Source organism: Anolis sagrei, chromosome X, assembly GCF_037176765.1.
Source record: "Anolis sagrei isolate rAnoSag1 chromosome X, rAnoSag1.mat, whole genome shotgun sequence".
Classification (NCBI taxonomy): Eukaryota; Metazoa; Chordata; class Lepidosauria; order Squamata; family Dactyloidae; genus Anolis; species Anolis sagrei.
Window position 1 is genome coordinate 6,099,731 of NC_090034.1, and position 27,450 is coordinate 6,127,180.

General features: G+C 45.6%; 1 protein-coding gene across 1 annotated transcript in view; it reads right to left on the minus strand.

Annotated features, from left to right (window-relative positions):
• Positions 1–17,662: 17,662 nt before the first annotated feature.
• LOC132782174 (forkhead box protein K1) overlaps positions 17,663–27,450 on the minus strand; it is a 124,830-nt gene continuing 115,042 nt past the window's right edge. The window contains exons 8-9 of the mRNA XM_060786899.2: positions 25,413–25,637; positions 17,663–21,174 (exon numbers count right to left, since the gene is read on the minus strand). Of these exons, the coding sequence (XP_060642882.2) occupies positions 20,948–21,174; positions 25,413–25,637 (452 nt within the window). The 3' untranslated portion in view covers positions 17,663–20,947. The remainder of the gene's footprint in view (positions 21,175–25,412; positions 25,638–27,450) is intronic.

Below are 27,450 nucleotides of genomic sequence, written 5' to 3' on the forward strand. Positions count from 1 at the left end.
AGAGAGAAGGCAGGAAGGATAGAATGGTGAGAGAGAAGAGGGCCTGAGAAAAGAGCCCAAGGGGTCGCATCCAGCCCCTGGGCCTGGGTTTGCCCATCCCTGCCTTAGTGTCTGGAGAACAAGCCCTATGAGGAGCGGCTTAAGGAGCTGGGCATGTTTAGCCTGAAGAAGAGAAGGCTGAGAGGAGATATGATAGCCATGTATAAATATGTGAGAGGAAGCCACAGGGAGGAAGGAACAAGCTTGTTTTCTGCTTCCCTGGAGACTAGGACGTGGAACAATGGCTTTAAACTACGAGAGAAGAGATTCCATCTGAACATGAGGAAGAACTTCCTGACTGTGAGAGCCGTTCAGCAGTGGAACTCTCTGCCCCGGAGTGTGGTGGAGGCTCCTTCTTTGGGAAGCTTTTAAGCAGAGGCTGGATGGCCATCTGTCAGGGGTGATTTGAATGCAATATTCCTGCTTCTTGGCAGGGGGTTGGACTGGATGGCCCATGAGGTCTCTTCCAACTCTATGATTCTATGATTCTATGATTCTATGATTCTATGATCTGAATGCAATATTCCTGCTTCTTGGCAGAATGGGGTTGGACTGGATGGCCCAGGAGGTCTCTTCCAACTCTTTGATTCTATGATTCTATATGCATCTTCACTGTAGATTTAACACAGTTTGCTCCCACAAGGCTCAATACTATACAATCATGGGAGCTGTAGTTTTACAAGGTCAGTAGCCTTCTCTGGCAGTGTTGGTGCCTCACCAAACTGCAACCACCAGGACTCAATGGCACTCAACTATGGCAATTCAAGTGGCATCAAACTGCATAAATTCTATATTTAAATCCTATATTTAAAGGGCTCTTTTGGACCTGAACCCCTTTCACTTTACACTGGATGCTATCAAACTGTCCCCTTTGCCAGGCTTTGCACACCCCAATGCAATCCCCTCTCTTTGCATTTACATTCTCTGGATATTCTGGAAGGAAAGGGTGTTTTTACCCACCGGCTCCTTCCTGAATTTAAAGATAATATAAATGCAAAGCATGTTTGCTGGAGATGGATTTTATTTTAGTGTCCTGACACTGTATAAAATTTACAGCTGGATTTCTCCAACTGCCGAGCAGAGAAATCTTTGCACATTGTCATCGCTCATCAGCTACAGACTAGGAAGCATGTTGTCTGAAATTCTACATTTTCCAGCATGGTGGGTTGTTTTTTTTTCCTTTCAAAAACTGTATCAGAAATTGACTGACAACTGTAAGATGCCTTCAAATTACTCTCTTTTCAGTTGCGTGCCAGAATGGCACAAACATATTGCTGCCCGGGGTAGATAGAAATAACTCTAAACCTTGCTTCAGTGTTATGTGAATACCGCAAAGGGAGAAAGAAGGAATAATTGCATCTCTCAGGATTCGATAGCATTGAGCCACAACAAAGTGGTGTCAAACTGCATTAATTCGACAGTGTAGATCAGGCGTGGGCCAACTTGGGCCCTCCAAATGTATTGGACTTCAACTCAACACAATTCCTAACAACCTAATAATAATAATAATAATAATAACAATAACAACAAGATTCCTAACAGCCTCATAACAACAATAACAACAACAACAACAACAACGGCCTGATTCTGGCAGCCCAAGAACAAACCGTTAGAACCAATGCCATCCAAGCCAACAACAACAACAACAACAACAACGGCCTGATTCTGGCAGCCCAAGAACAAACCGTTAGAACCAATGCCATCCAAGCCAACAACAACAACAACAACAACAACAACGGCCTGATTCTGGCAGCCCAAGAACAAACCGTTAGAACCAATGCCATCCAAGCCAACAACAACAACAACAACAACAACAACGGCCTGATTCTGGCAGCCCAAGAACAAACCGTTAGAACCAATGCCATCCAAGCCAACAACAACAACAACAACAACAACAACGGCCTGATTCTGGCAGCCCAAGAACAAACCGTTAGAACCAATGCCATCCAAGCCAACAACAACAACAACAACAACAACGGCCTGATTCTGGCAGCCCAAGAACAAACCGTTAGAACCAATGCCATCCAAGCCAACAACAACAACAACAACAACAACAACAACAACAACAACGGCCTGATTCTGGCAGCCCAAGAACAAACCGTTAGAACCAATGCCATCCAAGCCAACAACAACAACAACAACAACAACAACAACGGCCTGATTCTGGCAGCCCAAGAACAAACCGTTAGAACCAATGCCATCCAAGCCAACAACAACAACAACAACAACAACAACAACAACAACGGCCTGATTCTGGCAGCCCAAGAACAAACCGTTAGAACCAATGCCATCCAAGCCAACAACAACAACAACAACAACAACAACAACAACAACAACAGCTTGATTCTGGCAGCCCAAGAACAAACCGTTAGAACCAATGCCATCCAAGCCAACAACAACAACAACAACAACAACAACAACGGCCTGATTCTGGCAGCCCAAGAACAAACCGTTAGAACCAATGCCATCCAAGCCAACAACAACAACAACAACAACAACAACGGCCTGATTCTGGCAGCCCAAGAACAAACCGTTAGAACCAATGCCATCCAAGCCAACAACAACAACAACAACAACAACAACAACAACAACAACAGCTTGATTCTGGCAGCCCAAGAACAAACCGTTAGAACCAATGCCATCCAAGCCAACAACAACAACAACAACAACAACAACAACGGCCTGATTCTGGCAGCCCAAGAACAAACCGTTAGAACCAATGCCATCCAAGCCAACAACAACAACAACAACAACAACAACAGCTTGATTCTGGCAGCCCAAGAACAAACCGTTAGAACCAATGCCATCCAAGCCAACAACAACAACAACAACAACAACAACAACAACAACAACAACAACGGCCTGATTCTGGCAGCCCAAGAACAAGCCATTAGAACCAATGCCATCAAAGCCAGAATTAAAAAGTTGATGACAGATCCCAAGTGTAGACTCTGCAAGGAAGCAGACAAAACAATAGATCATGTCCTCAGCTGCTGCAAGAAGATCGCGGACAGACTACAAGCAGAGTCACAACACCCTTGCTCAGATGATTAATTGGAACTTGTGCCACAAACACCATCTGCCTGCGACAAAGAACTGGTGGGATCACAAGCTGGAAAAAGTCACAGAGAATGAACACTCGAACTCCTCTGGGACTTCCGGATTCAGACAGAGTTTTGGAGCACAACACTCCTGGCCTCATGGTTGTGTTAAAAAACCAAGTATGGATGGTCGATGTTGCAATCCCAGGTGACAGCAAGACTGAAGAGAAACAACTGGAAAAGCTGACACGATATGAGGATTTAAGGATTGAAATGCAAAAACTCTGGCACAAGCCAGTCAAGGTGCTCCCAGTGGTGATTGGCACACTGGGTGCAGTGCCTAAAGACCTTGGCCTGCACTTAAGCACAATCAGCACTGACAAAATTACCATCTGCCAGCTGCAAAAGACCTTACACCTTACTAGGATCTGTACGCATTATTCGTGGATACATCACAGACTCCTAGACACTTGGGAAGGATCTGACGTGTGATCCAATTCAACAGCCAGCGTAGTATAGATTGTCGATGTTGCAATCCCAAGTGACAGCAGGATTGAAGAGAAACAACTGGAAAAGCTGACACGAGACAAGGATTTAAAGATCGAACTGCAAAGACTCTAGCACAAGACAGTCAAGGTGGTCCCAGTGGTGATCGGCACACTGGATGCAGTGCCTAAAGACCTTGACCTGCACTTAAACACAATCAGTATCTGCCAGCTGCAAAAAGGCCACCCTACTGGGATCTGCACGCAGGTTTCGCCGATACATCACACAGTCCTAGACACTTGGGAATGGTACGACATGTTTGTTTGTTTTTCTGTCGTGTCAGGAGCGACTTGAGAAACTGCAAGTCGTTTCTGGTGTGAGAGAATTGGTTGTCTGCAAGGACGTTGCCCAGGGGACACCAGGATGTTTTGATCTTTTACCATCCTTGTGGGAGGCTTCTCTCATGTCCCCGCATGAGGAGCTGGAGCTGACAGAGGGAGCTCATCCGCACTCTCCCCGGATTTGAACCTGCGACCTGTGGGTCTTCAGTCCTCCTGGCCAGGATGTTCTGACCTTTTACCATCCTTGTGGGAGGCTTCTCTCATGTCCCCGCATGAGGAGGTGGAGCTGACAGAGGGAGCTCATCTGTGCTCTCCCCGGATTCGGAACCTGGGTCTTCAGTCGGCACAGGGATTTAACCCTCTGCGCTACCAGGGGCTACTGGTACGACATGTGATCCAATACAACAGCCATCAGAGTGATCTTGTCTGCTGTGAACTCATCTTGTTGTGTTTCAAATAATAATAATAATAATAATAATAATAGTAATTATTATTATTATTATTATTATTATTATTATTATTATTCCTGGGAAAAATTGAGAGCCAAATTGACAAAGAAAAAACCTGGATGTGGCTCACGAATGGAAATCTGAAAAAGGAGACAAAGGAGGGCCTGATTCTGGCAGCCCAAGAACAAGCCATTCGGACCAAGGCCATCCGAGCCAGAATTGAAAAGTCGACGACAGATCCCAAGTGTAGACTCTGCAAGGAAGCAGATGAAACAAGAGATCCCATCCTCAGCTGCGGCAAGAAGATCGCGCAGACAGACTACAAGCAGAGGCACAACACCGTTGCTCAGATGATTCATTGGAACCTGTGCCACAAACACCATCTGCCTGCGACAAAGAACTGGTGGGACCACAAGCCTAAAAAAGTTACAGAAAATGAACACTCGAACTCCTCTGGGACTTCTGGATTCAGACAGACAGAGTTTTGGAGCACAACACTCCTGGCCTCATGGTTGTGTTAAAAAAGTATGGATTGCCGATGTTGCAATCCCAGGTGACAGTAGGATTGAAGAGAAACAGCTGGAAAAGCTGACACGATACGAGGATTTAAGGATCAAAATGCAAAAACTCTGGCACAAGCCAGTCAAGGGGGTCCCAGTGGTGATGGGCACACTGGGTGCAGTGCCTAAAGACCTTGGCCTGCACTTAAACACAATCAGCACTGACAAAATTACCATCTGCCAGCTGCAAAAGGCCACCTTACTGGGACCTGCACACAATATTCGCTGATACATCACACAGTCCTAAACACTTGGGAAGGGTCCGACATGTGATCCAATACAACAGCCAGCACAATGATCTTGTCTGCTGTGGACTCATCTTGTTGGGTTTCAAATAATAATAATAAGAAGAAGAATAAGAATAAGAAGAAGTTGTCATGAGCTGGCCAGTTGATTGCCTATCTATCCATCACTTGCCTATCTATCTATCTATCTATCTATCTAATCTGTATCTATCTATCTCTATCTCTATCTATCTATATCTATCTCTGTATCTATCTATCTATATCTGTATCTCTCTCTCTCTCTCTATCTATATCTGTATCTATCTATCTATCTATCTATCTATCTGTATCTGTATCTATTTATCATCTATCTATCTATCTATTTATCTATCTATATCTGTATCTGTATCTATCTATCTATATCTGTATCTATCTATCTATCTATCTATCTATCTATCTCTGTATCTATCTATCTATATCGGTATCTCTCTCTCTCTCTCTATCTATATCTGTATCTATCTATCTATCTATCTATCTATCTATCTCTGTATCTATCTATCATCTATCTATCTATCTATCTATCTATCTATCTATCTATATGTGTATCTATCCATCTATATCTCTATCTATCTATCATCTATCTATCTATCTATCTATCTATCTATCTATATGTGTATCTATCCATCTATATCTCTATCTATCTATCTATCATCTATCTATCTATCTATCTATCTATCTATCTATCTATATGTGTATCTCTGTATCTATCTATATCTCTATCTATCTATCTATCTATCTATCTATATGTGTATCTATCCATCTATATCTGTATCTATCTATCTATCTATCTATCTATCTATCTATATCTGTATCTATCTATCTATCTATCATCTATCTATCTATCTATCTATCTATCTATCTATATCTATCTATCTATATCTGTATCTATCTATCTATATCTGTATCTGTCTGTCTGTCTGTCTATCTATCTATCTATCTATCTATCTATATCGGTATCTCTCTCTCTCTCTCTATCTATATCTGTATCTATCTATCTATCTATCTATCTATCTCTGTATCTATCTCTGTATCTATCTATCATCTATCTATCTATCTATCTATATGTGTATCTATCCATCTATATCTCTATCTATCTATCATCTATCTATCTATCTATCTATCTATATGTGTATCTATCCATCTATATCTGTATCTATCTATCTATCTATCTATCTATCTATCTATCTATATCTGTATCTATCTATCTATCTATCATCTATCTATCTATCTATCTATCTATCTATATCTATCTATATCTATCTATATCTGTATCTATCTATCTATATCTGTATCTGTCTGTCTATCTATCTATCTATCTATCTATCTATCTATCTATCTATCTATCTATCTATATCTCTATCTATCTATCTATTTACAGTACTTATATTCTGCCCTTCTCACCCTGCATTTCCAGATTTCACTGTGGACTTGTCTATTTTTGACTGCAGCCCAATCCCATTTTGTGACCCGCGCAACAGGGCACCCCAGAAAACTGGATGCTTGTACATGCTCATAATATGACTTTGGGATTAAATAGTAATTTACTGCGAGGAGCGTTTGGGAATATCACATTAGCACTAATGCATTCGATCATGAAAGGTAATCGGTTTAATGGCAAACCGCCCAGGCAAAGTCTTGAAATGAATGTGTTACGTTAACTATCAGCAAAATCATTATCTGTTAGATGGTTCCTTTAAAAAAATTACCCAAAATAATTGACACCCCCAAAATACTCCGCCCCCCCCCCCCCCCGCCCTCATTGCAAGAAATGATGGATTACATTAAAGTGAAATGTTAATCATTACATTAAAACATAACGGACTTACTTTAAAATAGTTTCTGAAAATGCTAAAAAGGAAGGGGTATTTATTCATTTATTGTGTCACCCGCAATCAGAACATTGTATTACATTTCTAACAGAAACAAAGCAAACAGACAAATAAAAAAAACCCCACAAATTTTGCAAACTTGGTAGTTGATTAAATGTCCTTTGATCAGTATCTGGCCACTTGGAGTGCCTCTGGTGTTGCCGCAAGGACGTCCTCCCTTGTGCATGTGGCAGGGCTCAGGCTGCATTGCAGCAGGTGGTCAGTGGTTTGCTCTTCTCCACACTCGCATGTCGTGGATTCCACTTTGTGGCCCCATTTCTTAAGGTTGGCTCTGCATCTCGTGGTGCCAGAGCGCTGTCTGTTCAGCACCTTCCAAGTCGCCCAGTTTTCTGTGTGCCCAGGGAGGAGTCTCTCATTTGGTATCACCCACAGATTGATGTGCTGGGTTTGGGCCTGCCACTTTTGAACTCTCGCTTGCTGAGGTGTTCCAGCGAGTGTCTCTGTAGATCTAAGAAAACTATTTCTTGATTTAAGTCGTTGACGTGCTGGCTGATACCCAAACAGGGGATGAGCTGGAGATGTCTCTGCCTTGGTCCTTTCACTATTGGCTGCTACTTCCCGGCGGATGTCAGGTGGTGCAATACCGGCTAAGCAGTGTAATTTCTCCAGATACCCCGTGATAATGCAGCATGTCTCATTAAGAGCCACATCCACTGTTTTAGCGTTGTGAGATGTGTTCCACACTGGGCATGCGTACTCAGCAGCAGAGTATCATAGCGCAAGGGCAGATGTCTTCACTGTGTCTGGTTGCGATCCCCAGGTTGTGCCAGTCAGCTTTCGTATGATATTGTTTCTAGCACCCACTTTTTGTTTGATATTCAGGCAGTGCTTCTTGTAGGTCAGAGCACGGTCCAGAGTGACTCCTCCCAGGTATTTGGGTGCGCTGCAATGCTCCAGTGGGATTCCTTCCCAGGTAATCCTCAGAGCTCAGGATGCTTGTCTGTTCTTGAGATGAAAGGCACATGTCTGTGTTTTAGATGGGTTGGGGATCAGCTGGTTTTCCCTGTAATAGGCAGTTAGAGCACCTAGAGCTTCGGAGAGCTTCTGTTCTACCATCTCAAAGCTCCCTGCTTGAGCGGTAATGGCACGATCATTAGCATAGATGAAACTCTCTGTCCCTTCTGGCAGTGGCTGGTCATTTGTGTCGATGTTGAAAAGGAAGGGGTAAAAGTAATAGTTTTAATGAGTTGTTGCCATGCGTCCAGCAGGAATTGGCATTTTGTGCCTGTCCTAGGCTTGGGCAAACTTGAGCCCTCTGAGTGTTTTGGACTTCTAACAGCTGCCTCAAATGTGTAGCTTGTTGTCAACCTTTGCATCTGTCAAGTACGAAAATTAGGTACCACCTATGTGTGGGGAGGCTAATTTAACTAATTTACTAGGCCATAAAAAAGACTCCAGCAAATCATGCGGGGAATGAGGAAGTACTTCATCAGTGTCAGAGATGGACGATGAAAGCAACACCTCCCCTGGCGGCCAGAAAAAGTTAAATAGCCTCTGTCTATGTCTGTATATGTTTGCATGTCAAATTGGCATTGAATGTTTGCCATATATGTGTACACTGTAATCCGCCCTGAGTCCCCTGCGGGGTGAGAAGGGCGGAATAGAAATACTGTGAATAAATAAATAATAAATAACACCTCCCAACAAAGGATTCCCCCAGGCTGAAAGCAGCCAGGCTTCGAAGCTGCAACGCCATTCAGGGATAATCAGTGTGGCCAATTGCAACACTCACTCTTGCCTCCAATAGACAAGAGTTCTTTCTGGACATTATTCCACAGATATATAAACTCTGAATGTGATTTTGTTGCTTCTTGGAAGTGTTGGACTGGATGGCCCGCGAGGTATCTTCCAACTCTATTATTCTATGAAACCTCACTTGCCTAGTTTCCCGCAGACCTCACTACCTGCTGTAGTTCAGCGTGATGGTAACGTTGCTACTACTGGTAGGAGGGAGAAGAGGGCTGCGCAGGTGCTGGAAGAGGAGCAGCAGCGAAAGCGGATTAGAGAGATAATCATGGCCCCGAGTGATTCTGAAACCTTTGAGGGCTTCTCCGACTGTGAAATGGGGGATGGGGAGGAAAGCAGGGGAGTCAAGAGGGTTACTTGCGATCCAGAGTCTGACGAGGAAACTCAAAGGAAGTGTATCCATGATATACTTAATGCTCCTACGGAGGACGAGGACTTCATGGGCTTTGAAGGGAGTGATGGGTCTGGGAGTGACATGGTGGAAGAGGATGGGCTCGACTGGACCCGTGTACAGGAGATTAGGGATATCTGTAACCAACCCACCTCCAGCGATGACTTTGAGGGGTTTACAGAGGAATGGCAACCAGGGAGCACTTGGCAAGATCTAAGTCTTGACAGATGCTGGCAGAGGTGGAGGGATGGGCGCTCGGGTTCAGCTGCAGGGAATGGGGCAGCTGAGAGCGATGAGGAAAGGGTGGGGAGCACCTCATCTTCTGATGAGGAACTTTAGGATAAAAGTTAGTATTGTTTGCATGAATCTTTGCAGAAGGCAAAGTGTCTCTTTTGGGGTGTGAATCTTTGTTACTGCCAATTCTCGAGTTTGGGTCCTTGGGCTACAGATTCCTGTGTTCCTGTGTTTACTTCTTGTGATTCCGTGAACAACGACTTCTACTCTACTGCTTTGACTCCGGACCGTTTTGGACAACGCGTTTTTACCTTTTAGACTTTGTCAATTTGCTTGCGTCGTGCTACAACTTCGGAAAGTTTTTGGACTGTGTTTTTGCCTGTTTCTATTGTGCCTTTGTACCTCTATTTCTGCTTCATTGATTATTCTAAAGCCTTTGACAGTGTGGATCATAATAAATTGTGGCAAGTTCTTGGTGGGATGGGCATCCCAAGCCCCCTTCCCTCTCTCCTGAGGAATCTGTACAAGAACCAAGGAGCAACAGTAAGAACTGACCACGGAACAGGAGACGGGTTCAAGATTGTGAAAGGCGTCCGGCAAGGCTGCATCCTCTCACCCAACCTTTTTAACGTGTATGCAGAACACATCATGCGAGGATGTGCGGGGCTTGAGGAATGCAAAGCTGGGGTGAAAATTGCTGGAAGAAACATTAACAACCTCAGATATGCAGATGACACCACTCTGATGGCCGAAAGCGAGGAGGAGCTGAGGAGCCTTCTAATCAAGGTGAAAGAAGAAAGCGCAAAAGCTGGGTTGCAGCTAAACATCAAAAAAACCAAGATTATGGCAACAAGAATGATTGACAACTGGGAAATAGAGGGAGAAAATGTGGAGGCCGTGACAGACTTTGTATTTCTAGGTGCAAAGATGACTGCAGATGCAGACTGTGGCCAGGAAATCAGGAGACGCTTCCTTCTTGGGAGGAGAGCAATGTCCAGTCTCGATAAAATAGTAAAGAGTAGAGACATCAGACTGGCAACAAAGATCCATTGCCTAGTCAAAGCCATGGTCTTCCCTGTAGTAACCTACGGATGTGAGAGCTGGACCTTCGGGAAGGCTGAGCCAAGAAAGATAGATGCTTTTGAACGGTGGTGTTGAAGGAAAGTTCTGAGAGTGCCTTGGACTGCGAGAAGATCCAACCAGTCCATCCTCCAGGAAATAAAGCCCGGCTGCTCACTGGAGGGAAGGAGACTAGAGACAAAGTTGAAGTCCTTTGGCCACATCATGAGGAGACAGCAAAGCCTAGAGAAGGGAATGATGCTGGGGAAAGTGGAAGGCAAAAGGAAGAGGGGCCGACCAAGGGCAAGATGGATGGATGGCATCCTTGAAGTGACTGGACTGACCTTGAAGGAGCTGGGGGTGGTGACGGCCGACAGGGAGCTCTGGCGTGGGCTGGTCCATGAGGTCACGAAGAGTCGGAGACGACTGAACGAATGAACAACAACAACAAAACTGTGTTTGGACTCTACATAGTGTTGAGCTTCTTTAAGGCTTCTGAGTCTTGACACTACCTCTGATGTGGGTGAAACATCAAGAGGGAATGCTTCTGGAACATGGCCATACAGCCCAAAAAACTTACAGCAACCCAGTGATTTGGTCTTGAAACCCTTCGACAATACGTATGCGTATTAATCTTAATTAATCACAGAATATCCTCCTTCCATTGATGGCTGCACTCCCCGTTGAAAATAAACATTTCCGAAATGCCTCCAGGGCCTGGCGAGATGAGCAATATCTCGTATAACTTCCGAGCCCTAACCTGTCGTAAACTTGTTCATAAATGTCATGCAAATCGAGGCCGGCGCATTCTTCACCTGTTAGATTTATGCCCCGATGTTATTAAAATGTTATGTTTTTGATATGGAAATCAAACAGGGGGAGGAAAATGCTTGTACAAGCAAGTTCGGGGAAGGCCCGCCGCGCCTCGGGGTCAATTCGTTGCCGCTCTGCGATGATAGAAATTTAACTGGGGTAAATGTTCCATTATACGAGGCCCATTGCTCTCCGAGCGCAGCTGTCTATCATAACTTCAGAGCGCCCGCATTTACATCTTTGTTCAAATTGACTGTGTCGTTAACGGGGGAACGGCGACCCCAGAAGTTCTCGCAATTAAGGAAAGGAAAGCGGGTTTATCACCCATGTTGCGGCAGGCGGAGAGCACATTACGGGCTGATAGATGTTGGGTAATTAAAACCCAGGAAGACAGGTGCTTAAAAACGCCAAAGTTTACTTCCTCATCGGTGCTGCAAAATGAGTTTTCAGGCTGGCAAGAAGGAAGGTGTAATATTGGGGCTACGCAACATGGCTCTCAACACCACAAAGATGGATTCGCAGGCTTTCCGCAGGTCTTTCTGTATTTTTAACAAGGTGCACACTTAATATTTCTCCTTTCTGAATTTAGCATCACCTCATTCCCTTCCGATCCTGGATGGATAACGTGTGCAGAAGGGGGGAGGGGGCAGGGAAGCCCAATTGCAATCATCTCCATCAGAAAAATAGAAACTACTGTTAAGTTGGCTTTGGAGGCAAGTCTCGTAAATCTATGGAAACAAGGTCCATTTCTAAGCGGAAGAGCTGGCGTTGCCCGTAGACACTTCCAAGGTCATATGGCTAGCATGACTGCATGGGGTGATGTTACCTTCCTGCCGGAGAAGTACCTATTGATCTACTCACATTTGCGTGTTTTTGATCTGCTAGGTTGGCAGAAGCTGGGGCTAATAGCAGGAGCTCACCCTGCTCCCCAAATTAGCACCACCAACTTTTCAGTCAGCAAGTTCAGCAGCTCAGTGGTTTAACCCACTGTGCCACTGGGGCTCCATTTGCAGGTAGTCCTCCATATTTGCTGAGATTGGGGTCGCACTGGGTGCCAGTTTTTTGGAAAGTGGAAACATTCAAATTGAAAAACCAGTTTTTACGTGAGAACACACGTCTTTAGAAATCTCTAAGCGTTTCATCACAATTTTATGATCAACTTCTGCTGGAGGCGTTTTCTCTAGGCATAGATAGATCCTGTGGTCGATTTTCAGCTGAAGGTGATTGTAAAGTTGTGTTGGAGGACTTAGAGATTCCTATAGAGTGTCGTGTATCATGTTCTGCAGTTGAGGGTGGGTGGTGGTAGGCCTAGCAGTTGGTGATGGGAGGGTTAATGTAAGTCTTAGTTCTAAGTAAGAGTTCATGGGTGAAAACAATTAAGGGTGGAGGTATGCAAGAGATAGGCTGCAGCTGGGTGTTTCTGGATATAAGGAGCGAGCCTTGGGACTGATCTTCAGGAGAAATGTAATTGGGTTGTTGTAGTTTTTTTTTAGGCTATATGGCCATAGTCTAGAGGCATTAGCCCTAAAATATAGCCCGAAAAAACCTACAACAACCCAGTGATTCCAGCCATGAAAGTCTTCAACAATACAGAAAAGTAATTGTTTTACTTTGGTGGTAGATGCTGCTGGTTTCCCCCCAGTTTGTGGATTTTTGGTATCCTGACCTGTCTCTTGAACCCTTGGAACCCCAGAACCTTGAATCTTTGGACTGGCTTTGGACTACGGTATAGACTTTTGATCCCTGGACTTTGCTAACTGAACTCTCTGCGTTTGACCACTGGACTGGACCTTTTGACTACAGTGTTTTCTTGAATCTGCAACACTGTTTGCTGTCAGTTTTGTTTTATATTCTGTGGCTGAGTGCTATCTTTATGTTTTATATTTTGGGCTATTAAAACAGCCAGGAAGTAAGTGCTGCTTTAACTAAATTGTTTAACACAAACTGGGGGTTTGTTTGGTTCATCTCTACCTGAATAAGGCAGAGCCCTGGCATTGTGACATAGAGCAGGCATGGGAAAACCAAGGCCCAGGGGCAGGATGCAGACCCTTGGGTGCTTAACTCAGGCCTCCTTATTTTCCTTGTCCTAATGGTATAAGGACATGGTGGCCCACTGCATCGTTGTGTCAAAAAGACAAGGGAGGAAGGCATGCAGAAGCTGAGTCGTCTGGTGCACTCTTAGCCATTGTATGTCTTGCCGTCCTCCTGGCATAAGGATGGGGCTCCTCCTGGTATAAGGATGGTATTTGCAGCCCCATCCTTATGCCAGGAGGACGGCTCGAGGAAGGCATGCGGCACCTAAGAGCCCTCCGGAGCACTCTCAGCCATTGCCTGTCTCGCCCTCTTCCTGGCATACTGCGAAGAGGACAGCCTGACAATCCAGAAAGGCAGATTGGGGCAGTCTCCGTGTGTCTTGCCTTTATCCCAGCATAAGAACAGGTTGAGCAGCCCCAACTTTATGCCAGGAGAACAACCTGAGGATGACCCTTTCCTGCCCCTCTAAATCCAGCATGTACCTGGCTCCCCTCCCTCCTGGTCAGGCGTGCAATGCAGCACCAAGGCAAAAAAGGTTTGCCAATGCATTTTAATCAAATCTGTAAATAACCAAAGCTGTCATAGATGTGGAAAACCAACTTTAGAGTGAAACAGAAAACATGGAGAAGGTGAACGTCAATTTTTCCATTTCCATAAAAACTGCTTCTTTCCTGTTGAATTTTCCAAACCAGACATTAGAGCAGCGTTTCTCAACCTGAGGGTCGGGACCCCTGCGGGGGTCGCAAGGCAGTGTCAGGGGGGCCGCCAAAGACCATCAGAAAACACAGTATTTTCTGTTGGTCATGGAGGTTCTCTGTGGGAAGTTTGGCCCAATTTTATCGTTGGTGGGGTTCAGAATGCTCTTTGACTGTAGGTGAACTATAAATTCCAACAACTACAATTCCCAAATGTCAAGGTCTATTTTCCCCAAACTCCACCACTGTTCCCATTTGGGCATATTGAGTATTCGTGCCAAGTTTGGTACAGATCCATAAGTCCACAGTGCTCTTTGGATGTAGATGAACTACAACTCCAAAACTCAAGGTCAATGCCCACCTAACTCTTCCAGTATTTTCTGTTGGTCATGGGGGTTCTGTGTGCCAGGTTTGGTTCAATTCTATCATTGGTGGAGTTCGGAATGCTCTTTGATGGTAGGTGAACTATAAATCCCAGCAACTACAATTCCCAAATGTCAAGGTCTATTTTTCTCAAACTCCACCAGTGTACATATTTGGGCATATTGAGTATTTGTGCCAAGTTCGGTACAGACCCATCATTGTTTGAGCCCACAGTGCTCTCTGGATGTAGCTGAACTACAACTCCCAAACTCACCAAACCCCATCCTCCCACCAATCCTCCCATCCCAACCCCACCAGTATTCAAATTTGGGCATATTGGGTATTTGTGCCAAATTTGGTCCAGTGAATGAGAATACATCCTGCATATCAGATATTTACATAACGATTCATAACAGTAGCAAAATTACAGTTATGAAATTACAGAAAATAATTTAATGGCTGGGGGTCACCACAACATGAGGAACTGTATTAAGGGGTCGCGGCATTAGGAACGTTGAGAACCACTGCATTAGAGTGTCCCATTCTGCCTCACCAGGAATTGTGTTAGTGGATCCACCCACATTCTGTCTTTAAGTCCATAGTTTCCCAAGGCTCTCTGTTCTCCACTGAGGCCTGCCCATGTTGGGTGCCATGAGCAAGGAAGCCACACTAGCCATTTCATTCATCAGTCGTATTCCACAAAAGAAGGAACGGGACTGTCCCTGCTGTCGGTTCTTTTTCACCGGAGCGGAAGCGGACAGCTGGCGAGGGAGCTGAACAAAAGCTCTCTTGTGTTTGCAAAGGAGGAATGCAGGCTGGCGAGTTGGATGTGCATCGCTTTGACTCTGGAGACTTGGGACAAAGACGGATCCTGTTCCTTTTGCTCTGAAAGAATGCAAGCAACAGATGCTTGAAATGTGTTTGTGTAAGTATGTGTACGCCTTGAGGGAAACTTAAGATTCCCTGAAGGCATACACATATGTATACAAACGCATCTGTTTGAGAGCATCCTTCTACCTAAACTAGTGCTTCCCAATCTGTGGTCCGTGGACCACTAGTAGTCCCCAAAAACTAAAATATGGTCCATGGCTTCACCATTACTGTATGAGAGCGACTGGTCTCACAAAACCCTCTTATAGTGCCGAGTCAATGTGGATGTCGGGAGAGAAGAGACTGACTACCCGCGAAAGGCATGATAACAAGCCTTCTCGCTGCTGCTTCTCTTCCTCCTCACACCCCTGAACGGAGCCATTCTATGTGGCACCTGGAAGTAGGGGCACCTTGGAGGGAGCAAGCTTGTTTTCTGCTTCCCTGGAGACTAGGACGCAAAACAATGGCTTCAAACTACAAGAAAGGAGATTCCATCTAAACATGACTAAGAACTTCCTGACTGTGAGAGCCGTTCAGCAGTGGAACTCTCTGCCTCGGAGTGTGGTGGAGGCTCCTTCTTTGGAAGCTTTTAAACAGAGGCTGGATGGCCATCTGTCAGGGATGATTTGAATGTAATATTCCTGCTTCTTGGCAGAATGGGGTTGGACTGGATGGCCCATGAGGTCTCTTCCAACTCCAGGATTCTATGATGTGGTCTGTCCAATGCAAGTTTCTGAATCGGAACCCCAAATAACCAAACAAACCTAAAGCTGACCAAAAACTGATTCGTAATCCTTTTGGTACTCATGTTAGAGAATGGTCGCGGGTCAAAGTGGTCCCTGGTCAACAAAGAAGTTGGGAATCACTGACCTAAACCATTAAAACTGCAGGGAAAGAGATTCCACCTAAATGTGGAACTGCAGGGAAAGAGATTCCATGGCCAGAATCAATGGGTAGTTGTAGGTTTTTTCGGGCTGTATGGCCATGGTCTAGAGGCATTCTCTCCTGACGTTTCGCCTGCACTTTAGCAAGCATCCTCAGAGGTAGTGAGGATGCTACCTCTGAGGATGCTTGCCAAAGTGCAGGTGAAACGTCAGGAGAGAATGCCTCTAGACCATAGCCATACAGCCCGAAAAAACCTACAACATTCCACCTAAATATTAGGGAAGAATTTCCTGACAGTCGGAGCTATTCGACAACGGAAGACACTGCCTTGGAGTGTGGTGGAATCTCCTTCTTTGAAGGAATCTACACAGAGGCCATCTGTCATGAGGGTTCGGATTGTGTCTTCCTGCATTCATGTCCCCTGGGGTCACTTCCAATTCTCATGAGTCTATGATTCTATGAAATTACAACTATTATCATGAAATTACAACTATTATCCCCCTGGAGCATTGCAGCGCACCCAAATACCTGGGAGTCACTCTGGACCGTGCTCTTACCTACAAGAAGCACTGCCTGAACATCAAGCAAAAAGTGGGTGCTAGAAAAAATATCATACGAAAGCTGACTGGCACAACCTGGGGATCACAACCAGACACAGTGAAGACATCTGCCCTTGCGCTGTGCTACTCTGCTGCTGAGTATGCATGCCCAGTGTGGAACACATCTCACCACACTAAAACAGTGGATGTGGCTCTTAATGAGACATGCCGCATTATCACAGGGTGTCTGCGCCTTACATCACTGGAGAAACTACACTGTCTAGCTGGTATTGCACCACCTGACATCCGCCGGGAAGTGGCAGCCAATAGTGAAAGGACCAAGGCAGAGACATCTCCAGCTCATCCCCTGTTTGGGTATCAGCCAGCTCGTCAACGACTTAAATCTAGACATAGTTTTCTAAGATCTACAGAGACACTCGCTGGAACGCCTCAGCAAGCGAGAGTCCAAAAATGGCAGGCTCAAACCCAGAACCTCAACCAATGGCTGATACCAAATGAGAGACTCCCCCCTAGGCACACAGAGGACTGGGTGACTTGGAAGGCGCTGAACAGACTGCGCTCTGGCACCACGAGATGCAGAGCCAACATCAAGAAATGGGGCTACAAAGTGGAATCCACGACATGCGAGTGTGGAGAAGAGCAAACCACTGACCACCTGCTGCAAAGCAACCTGAGCCCAGCCACATGATGCACAAGGGAGGACCTTCTTACTGCAACACCAGAAGCACTCCAAGTGGCCAGATACTGGTCAAAGGACATTTAATCAACTACCAAACTCACACATTTTGTATTTTGTCTGTTTGTTTGCTTTGTTCTGTTAGAAATGTAATATAATTTGACTGGTTGTCCTGACATGACAAATAAATAAACAACTATTATCATGGGATTCATTGGGAAGGATCATACACCCTGATACCTCAAACTACGGCAAGGCTATTCTTTTATTTCGTTTTTATTCTGCCCTCCTCCAAGGAGGGCACGGTGGCATACAGAGTTCTCCCCCCGCCCCTCCCCGCAACTTTATCCTCACAACAACCCTGTGAGGTAGGTTAAAAGAGACAGTGACTGGTCCAAGGTCCCCCCGTGAGCGCCATGGATAGACAGGACATCTGAACCCCTCTCGTTAGGCTGAGCCCAACATCTTAGCCACACACACAACATTGGCTCTTTCGGTGTCAGGACCAGCCTTGAAAACTGGCACTGTGTTAAAAACAGATTCTATATATCCCATTTCTCTCTCTTTCTCTTGTATGTGGTGTTGCTCAATGAACCGGAATGACACTGAAGATGGTGTGAGCTGCTCCACAAATCCCCATATATGTCAAAAGATTTGTGGACTGACAATGAAACTAAACCTTTCGTGCACCGTGTTAATTTAACACTCTCAACTAGAAATGACAATACAATCCTCAATATGCTTCGGGAACTTCTCGTGGATATGCAAAACCACCTATTGAATAAACTGGCAGGAGCATATCATAGGGTCACGCTGGAGGACCTAGGACATGCCGAGAAAGGGAATTATTTCGTTCAGAAAGAAGTAAATGAACCCATGGGTATCAGTCATGTGGTTAGGAGCACCCGGTGGCGCAACGGGTTCTACTGTTGTGCCGCAGGACTGCTGACCGAAAAGTCGGCGGTTCAAATCTGGGAGCGAGGTGAGCTCCGTCTGTCAGCTCTAGCTCCCCATGCAGGGACACGAGAGAAGCCTCCCACAGGATGGTAAAACATCAAAACATCTGGGTGTCTCCTGGGCAACGTCCTGGCAGATGGTCATGTGGTTAGGAGTCCCCAGTGACGTAATGGGTTCAACCCTTGTGCCGGCAGGACTGCTGACCAAAAGGTCGGCGGTTCAAATCTGGGGAGCAAGGTGAGCTCCGTCTGTCAGCTCTAGCTCCCCATGAAGGGGCATGAGAGAAACCTCCCACGGGATGGTAAAACATCAAAACATCTGGGTGTCCCCTGGGCAACGTCCTTGCAGACAGTCATGTGGTTAGGAGTCCCCAGTGACGTAATAGGTTCAACCCTTGTGCCGGCAGGACTGTTGACCAAAAGGTCGGCGGTTCAAATCTGGGGAGCGAGGTGAGCTCCGTCTGTCAGATCTAGCTCCCCATGCAGGGACACGAGAGAAGCCTCCCACAGGATGGTAAAAATCAAAACATCTGGGTGTCTCCTGGGCAACGTCCTTGCAGATGGTCATGTGGTTAGGAGTTCCCAGTGACGTAATGGGTTCAACCCTTGTGCCGGCAGGACTGCTGACCAAAAGGTCGGCAGTTCAAATCTGGGAGTGAGATGAGCTCCCATCTGTCAGCTCTAGCTCCCCATGCAGGGGCATGAGAGAAGCCTCCCACAGGATGGTAAAAATCAAAACATCTGGGTGTCTCCTGGGCAACGTCCTTGCAGACGGTCATATGGTTAGGAGTCCCCAGTGACGTAATGGGTTCAACCCTTGTGCCGGCAGGACTGCTGTCCAAAAGGTCGGCGGTTCGAATCTGGGGAGCGAGGTGAGTTCCGTCTGTCAGATCTAGCTCCCCATGCAGGGACACCAATTCTCTCACACCAGAAGCGACTTGCAGTTTCTCAAGTTGCCCTGACACAAAAAAATGAGCTCATGGGTATCAGTCATGTGGTTAGGAGCCCCCAGTGACGTAATGGGTTCAACCCTTGTGCCGGCAGGACTGCTGACCAAAAGGTCGGCGGTTCGAATCTGGGGAGTGTGGTGAGCTCCGTCTGTCAGATCTTGCTCCCCATGCAGGGACACGAGAGAAGTCTCTCACAGGATGGTAAAACATCTGGGCGTCCCCTGGGCAACGTCCTTGCAGACAGCCAATTCTCTCACACCAGAAGTGACTTGCAGTTTCTCAAGTCGCTCTTGACACAAAAATAAAATATGTTTATGGGGTCATTCTTTCTCAAGTTGCTCCTGACATGAAAAAAAAATGAACCCATGGGTATCAGTCATGTGGTTAGGAGCCCCCAGTGGCACAATGGGTTAAATCCTTGTGCTGGCAGGACTGCTGACCAAAAGATCGGCGGTTCGAATCTGGGAGCGAGATGAGCTCCCTCTGTCAGCTCTAGCTCCCCATGCAGGGGCATGAGAGAAGCCTCCCACAGGATGGTAAAACAAAACATCAAAACATCTGGGCGTCCCCTGGGCAATGACCTTGTAGACAGCCCATTCTCTCACACCAGAAGCGACTTGCAGTTTCGCTCCTGACACAAAAATATAATATGTTTATGGGGTCATTCTGTTATGAGCCAAAAATGATTGCTATGTTCTCAGGTCAACTCACTTTGGCAATATCGAGTCCCGGAAATAGAACAACTGTGATACCAAGGAATGGGGAAACTGGCCTGGTTTTTTAAAGGGGGAGGAAATTAGAAAACGATCAATAACTTTACCAGCAATTGTGTGCATATGGGAAAATCTGGTTCCCAAAGAAATGTTCAGAAAAGAGAGGATCCATCCGTTTTTGAGGGTTTGGAGTCGTGAGATGAAAGGATGTAAAGTTCTCTCATTGCAGAGTATGGAAGTGTTCCTGTTTTGGACTACGAATCCCAAATCTCACATCCAAGTAGATGGGAAATTCTGGGAGCCCAAAAGTAGCATTTCCATGCATGAGAGGGAGAGAAATTTGAGAAAGAGAGAAAGAAAGGAGTCGTCTTTGGAGACTGAACGCCCCACCGCTGCCTCCTGCCCTCCCCACCCCACTCGAATACATGCTTCTGTCCTGTGTTTTTAATATGCTCTCACAAAACTACCATGCTTTGGAGGGGAAGAAAGAAAAGGAAGGGGGGGGGGTGTTGGGTGGGAAATCCCAGCAGTCATACAATCAAATTGTCTTTATTATTAATTATTAATTATTATTATTTGTTTTTTTTAAATCTAAAAAGGAGAGAAAAATAATCTCCAAAGTGAAAAGCAAAAAGAGGATTTTTCAGACCACAGGTCAGTGGGGGGTGGAAGTGGGGGGCTTATTTATTTGCGTATTTGTTTGGCACCTCGGGATCCGAAAAACCGCTGACCTGTTTGCTTTAAAAACATGCTTCGAAGGGAGCTTTTCCTTTGCGTTGGTAGAAACATCTTGCTGGGAAAAAAAAAGATGTTACAGTCATATCTCTTGGTTTTTTTCTTTTTTTCTTTTACAAAAAAAAAAAATTATCTCCACCAAAGCCACTGCCGCTGCATTTCCGAACCTCTGGGTTCCTCATTCGCCAGCGGCCTGTCCTTGTGGGGTGGCGGAGGTGATGACGCCGCCGGTTTGCAGCAGAGCCGCTCCTCCTGCCTTGGACTCCTCCATCCGAGGCCGCTTGACCTCCGGCTCATTGGAAACCTCCTCCGTGTCTTTTGTCCCAGCTTCTCTTGCTTGGTTGACGACCACTGGAGTGGAGGAGCTGGCCTGGGCCGCAAGGAGCTGCAAGGGATTGGTGAGGGCTGGAGAAAGAAACGGAGAGGAGAATGGAGTGAGCTTCCGACCAATTTGTGTAGCTTGCTGTCGACCTTTGCAGCCCGAAAGACAGTTGCATCTGTCAAGTAGGAAATTTAGGTACCATTTATGTGGCGAGGCTAATTCACGACACTATAAAAGTCTCCAGCAAGCATGCAAAGAATGAGGAAGTACTTCATCAGTGTCACAAATGGACAGTGAAGCGACAGCTCCCCTGGTGGCCAGAATACCCTCATGAAAAAGCTGGAATGTTAAATAGCCTCTGTGTGTCTGTCTGTATATGTTGTGTAAAAGACAAAAGGTCCCTAAGACCAAAAGTAAAACAGTTATATAATAGCAATAATGTATATTATGTCTTTGCTTAATTGCTATAACATTCAATATATGGCATCTAGTACAAAATATACTACACATGGAATTGCGTAGTACCTTGGGAAGTACCTTGGAATTGCGTAGTACCTTGGCCACGGTGGTCGTACCTTGGGAAGTCTGATCTGGCCACGGTGGTCCACGCTCTTGTTACATCCCGAATAGACTACTGCAACGCTCTCTACGTGGGGTTGCCCTTGAAGACTGTTCGGCAACTTCAACTTGTCCAGCGAGCGGCGGCCAGACTGCTCACCGGAGCGACATACAGGGAGCATACCACCCCCCTGCTGTGCCAGCTCCACTGGCTGCCGATTCAGTTCCGAGCACAATTCAAAGTGCTGGTTTTGACCTACAAAACCCTATACGGTTCCGGTCCAGTGTATCTGTCCGAACGTATCTCCCTCTACGTCCCACCTCGGAGTCTGAGATCATCCGGGGAGGCCCTGCTCTCGACCCCACCACTGTCACAAGTGAGGCTGGTGGGGACGAGGAGCAGGGCTTTCTCAGTGGTGGCCCCTCACCTGTGGAACTCACTCCTGGGGGAAATCAGGGCATCATCATCCCTCCTCGCCTTTAGGAGGAGGGTGAAGACGTGGTTATGGGACCAGGCCTTTGGGCACTCTGGCAATTAAATTAGACAATCAGCGAGTAAGACCAACAGGATTGATGAAGTGGAACATAAAACTAGATCTATGAGTTAGCGAATGCTGACTATGTAAGAGGGAAATTGGGTTTGTATAGGTTTTTATTGATTTTATGGTTATAATGCATGAACTGTTATTAATTGAGAATTGATGTAATTTTGTGTATGATTGTTTTATGATGCAGGAATCGAATCGTGCCTTTGCCTTTGTAAGCCGCCCTGAGTCCCCTTTGGGGTGAGAAGGGCGGGGTAGAAGAACCCCAAATAAATAAATAAATAAATTCTCTAAACCAAAAATTATTTTTCTTATGTGGTATAAACAACAAATTCTTACAGCAAAATGTACAGCTGTTTTCAAAGTTTTTTTGAAAATCAAATTTATCAATAACAATACAAAGTTTGTAAGTCTTTTTACAAGTCTCTTAATCCAGAGCTTCTTAATGTAGGTACACCGCTGATTGCTACAGTTAAATATATCAGTTTGTAGACCATATTTTGCTAAAGTTTGTCCACAGTTTTTCAGTCCTTTTTCAAAATCCACAGTTTGTCAACCACAACTGGTTTTGACTATATGCAGTCTTCTTCAGGTGGTAGTAGAAATCCAAAATAGTAAGTTTTGTAAAGTGGACAATTCTTCAAGTAAGGTCAATATATGAAGGTAAACAATGATGAGGACCTAAAGGGAACACATTCAGTGGCTAAACGTAGTAAGGAAAACAATTATTAAAAGTAAAGAAAAAAATCAGATTAAGAGACTTGTAAAAAGACTTACAAACTTTGTATTGTTATTGATAAATTTGATTTTCAAAAGAACTTTGGAAGCAGCTGTACTTTTTGCTGTAAGAATTTGTTGCAGGGGATTGGTGAGGGCTGGAGAAAGAAACAGAGAGGAGAATGGAGGGATATTTACTTATTTACAGTACTTTATATTCCGCCCTTCTCACCCCTCGGGGGACTCGGGGCGGATTACAATGTACATATACATGGCAAACATTCAATGCCATAGACACACAACATATATAGACAGACACAGAGGCTATTTAACATCCCAGCTTTTTCCTGAGGGTATTCTGGCCACTGGGGGAGCTGTCACTTCACTGTCCATTTGTGACATTGATGAAGTACTTCCTCATTCTTTGCATGCTTGCTGGAGATTTTTATGGCATCGTAAATTAGCCTCCCCACATAAGCGGTACCTAAATTTCCTACTTAGAATTATAGAATCAAAGAGTTGGAAGAGACCTCATTGGCCATCCAGTCCAACCCCCTGCCAAGAAGCAAGAATGTTGCATTCATATCACTCCTGACAGATGGCCATCCAGCCTCTGTTTAAAAGCTTCCAAAGAAGGAGCCTCCACCACACTCCGGGGCAGAGAGTTCCACTGCTGAACGGCTCTCACAGTCAGGAAGGTCTTCCTCGTGTTCAGATGGAATATCCTCTCTTGTAGTTTGAAGCCATTGTTCCGCGTCCTAGTCTCCAAGGAAGCAGAAAACAAGCTTGCTCCCTCCTCCCTGTGGCTTCCTCTCACATATTTATACATGGCTATCATATCTCCTCTCAGCCTTCTCTTCTTCAGGCTAAGCATGCCCAGCTCCTTAAGCCGCTCCTCATAGGGCTTGTTCTCCAGATGCAACTGTCTTTCGAGCTGCAAAGGTCGACAGGAAGCTACACAAATTTGTCAAACACTCTCTACTTGACCAATTTGTGTAGCTTGCTGTCGACCTTTGCAGCCCGAAAGACAGTTGCATCTGTCAAGTAGGTGAGTGTTTGAGGACATCTGTAGGGAGGCCAAGGTGCTTGTTTATAAAGCTATTGTCCTCCCAATCCTGCTATATGCCTGCGAGACGTGGACTATCTACAGACGTCACATGCAACTCCTGGAACGATTCCATCAGCGTTGCCTCTAGAAAATCCTGCAAATCTCTTGGGAAGACAAGCGGACAAATATCAGCATGCTGGAAGAAGCAAAGACCACCAGCATTGAAGCGATGGTCCTCCGCCATCAACTCCGCTGGACTGGCCACGTTTTCCGGATGCCTGACCACCGTCTCCCAAAGCAGTTGCTCTACTCCGAACTCAAGAACGGAAAACGGAATGTTGGTGGGCAGGAAAAGAGATTGAAATATGGGCTCAAAGCTAACCTTAAAAACTGTGGCATAGACACTGAGAACTGGGAAGCCCTGGCCCTTGAGAGCTCCAGCTGGAGGTCAGTTGTGACCAGCAGTGCTGTAGAATTTGAGGCACGAATGGAGGGTGAAAGAGAGAAACGTGCCATGAGGAAGGTGCGTCAAGCCAACCCCGACCGGGACCGCCTTCCACCTGGAAACCAATGCCCTCACTGCGGGAGAACATGCGGGTCAAGAATAGGGCTCCACAGTCACCTACAGACCCACTGCCAGGACATTGATCTTGAAGGACAATCCTACTCAGACTATGAGGGATCGCCTAAGTAAGTAAGTAATGAGGAAGTACTTTATCAGTGTCACAAATGGACGGTGAAGCAACAGCTCCCCCGGTGGCCAGAATACCCTCATGAAAAAGCTGGAATGTTAAATAGCCTCTGTGTGTCTGTCTATATATGTTGTGTGTCTAAGGCATTTAATGTTTGCCATGTATATGCACATTGTAATCTATCCTGAGTCCCCTGCGGGGTGAGAAGGGCAGAATATAAATACTGTAAACAAACAAACAAACAAACAAACACCAATGGCCCTCCCTCCAATGACATTGCAAGTTATTGTGAGCACCCTAAACATGTGCAACAGCCCTGCCAATGTCCTCCACAAACCCCATCCTGCCCACCACCCAAGTGAAGACTTTCATATGGGGGCAATTCCAACCTATATTTTAGGTGTCCTTTGGGACTCTATAGTGTGCCCTCAACCTCTCCTTTTTTGAAAATTGATTTTTCATAGGTGATTTTTCACCTAAAAGCATGACTAACTGATTCAAAACCATCCAAAAATCAGGATCCCCCAATGCCTGGATCAAAACAAACCCCTTCACAAATTGAAGCAAAGTGGTGGTAGCTTCTGGCCCACTGAAAACACTGGTGAGGATCACTGTAGTTGGGAGTCATTGGCCTTCCACAGCCCTGGATTTAATACTATATATAAGGGGGGGGGGGGGGGGTGGGAATCAGCAGCATAGAAGGAAACTCTGCATTTCCAGTGGATGTACGGTTCCACGCATGAATAGACCAATCTACCTACCGTAGGTGCCGCTGGTGATGCTGTTGGTGGGGACAGCGTGCTTTCCGTTTTGCGTCACGGCTCGGACGGGGAGCTGGTGTTGACCGATGGCCACCGGGGTGGCTTGCTGGAGGATGGTGACCGTTTGTCCTGGGACGCCCTGAGACATCTGGCTGGCCACGGTCTGGATCACCCGGCTGCCAGTGGGGATTGCAGCAAACGCAATGGTGGGCTTATCTTCAATTCCTGCAGAAAGAGAGCGCATTGTCACCCTTAGGAGCAATGCTGGCTATGCCTTTCCTCCCTTGCCAACATTGGGAAGGGAGGAAATCCAATGTTACTATGTTTCTGTGGATAGACTGGGTATATATTGTGGAGCTAAATTTCACTGATATTGATGTGGGAGAGGGCCTTCTCTGTGGTGGCATCCCACTTGCTTAAATGTTTCCCTCCTCCCTAATTTTCAGAAAGAAAAACACTTAATAATTTCCCCATTTTGGGGGGAGGGAAGAGGATTCCAAGCAAATAAAAACCTGGGTTACTGTGAGTTTTCCTGGCTGTCTGGCCATGCTCCAGCAGTATTCTCTCCTGACATTTCACCCACATCTACGGCAGGCATAATAATAATAATAATAATAATAATAATAATAATAATAATAAGTTGTAACTTTTTAGGACTGTATGGCATGTTCTAGAAGCATTCTCTCCTGACATTTCACCAGCATCTGTGGCTAATGGCATCCTTAGAGGTTGCGAGGTCTGTTGGAAACTAGAAAAGTGGTTTATATATCTGTGGAATAATGTCCAGGTTGGGAGAAAGAACTCTTGTCTGTTGGAGGCAAGTGTGAATGGTGCAATTGGCCAACTTGATTAGCATTTAATAGCCTTGCAGATTCAAAGCCTGGATGGTTGTGGATTAGGGAATCCTTTGTTGGGAGGTGTTAGCTGGAGGCAAGTGTGAATGTTGCAATTAATCACCATGAAAATGAACAAAATTTGGTTGCCAGTATTTAAAAATACCCTAAAATCAGGACAGTAAACCAAGAAAAACACTCAAAAAACGGGAATTCCAGAAATGAAACAATCAGGGCCAGCTAATCATCTCCTAACAAAGAATTCCTCCAGGCAGGAAGCAGCCAAGCCTTGAAGTGGCAAGGATATTCAATGATAATCAAGGTGATTTTTTGCAACATTCACACTTGCCTCAAGCAGACAAGAGTTCTTTCTCCCATCTTGGACATTGCACAGATATATCAACCCCATTTTCCTAGCTTCCAACAGACTTCACAACCTCTGAGGATGCCTGCCATAGATGTGGGTGAAGCATCAGGAGAGAATGCTTCTGGAACATGGCCAGGCAGCCCGGAAAACTCACAGCAACCCAGTGATTCCGGCCATGAAAGCCTTCGACAACACCTCAAAAAAATCTCTATTATATGTTACCAGAGCTTTTGGGGCTTCCTCAAATGCACAGCTGAAAATGTGGGCAGAGAGCCAAGAAAACGATTACTAAAATAAACTACTTAGTTCCAAAGGTATAAGCTTGATTCCTTCTTTACTAAGTGGTCACTTTTCTAAGAGCAAGGTAGGTATCTGAGTGCACCTAACAGCCTACCGAATGAAGAAACACAAAAAGCTCCTATTTTATGACGTTTTGGAGCATCTGTTGGGAGCCCCCCGCACCAACCGCAGCTCTGAGATCAGAGTGAAGAGAGGGTCCAGGAAGGCAGTTCCATCTCGTCTCCTGCACTGTGCTTATAATATATCTAGCTGTACCCACCATGCTTTGCTGTGGCCAACCTTCCCTCTTTCTCTCCTTCGTTCCCTCCTTCGTTCCCTCCTTCGTTCCCTCCTTCGTTCCCTCCTTCCTTCCTTCCTTCCTTCCTTCCTTCCTTCCTTCCTTCCCATCTTTCCTTCTCTTCTTCCTTCCTTCTCTCTTTCCTTCCTTCCCCTCCTTTTCTTTCTCTTCTGCTGTCTCCCTATTCTTCCTTCTCTCTTTCCTTCTTTCCTTCCCTCCCTTTCTCTACATTCCCCCCTTCCTTCGCTCCCTCTTTCCTTC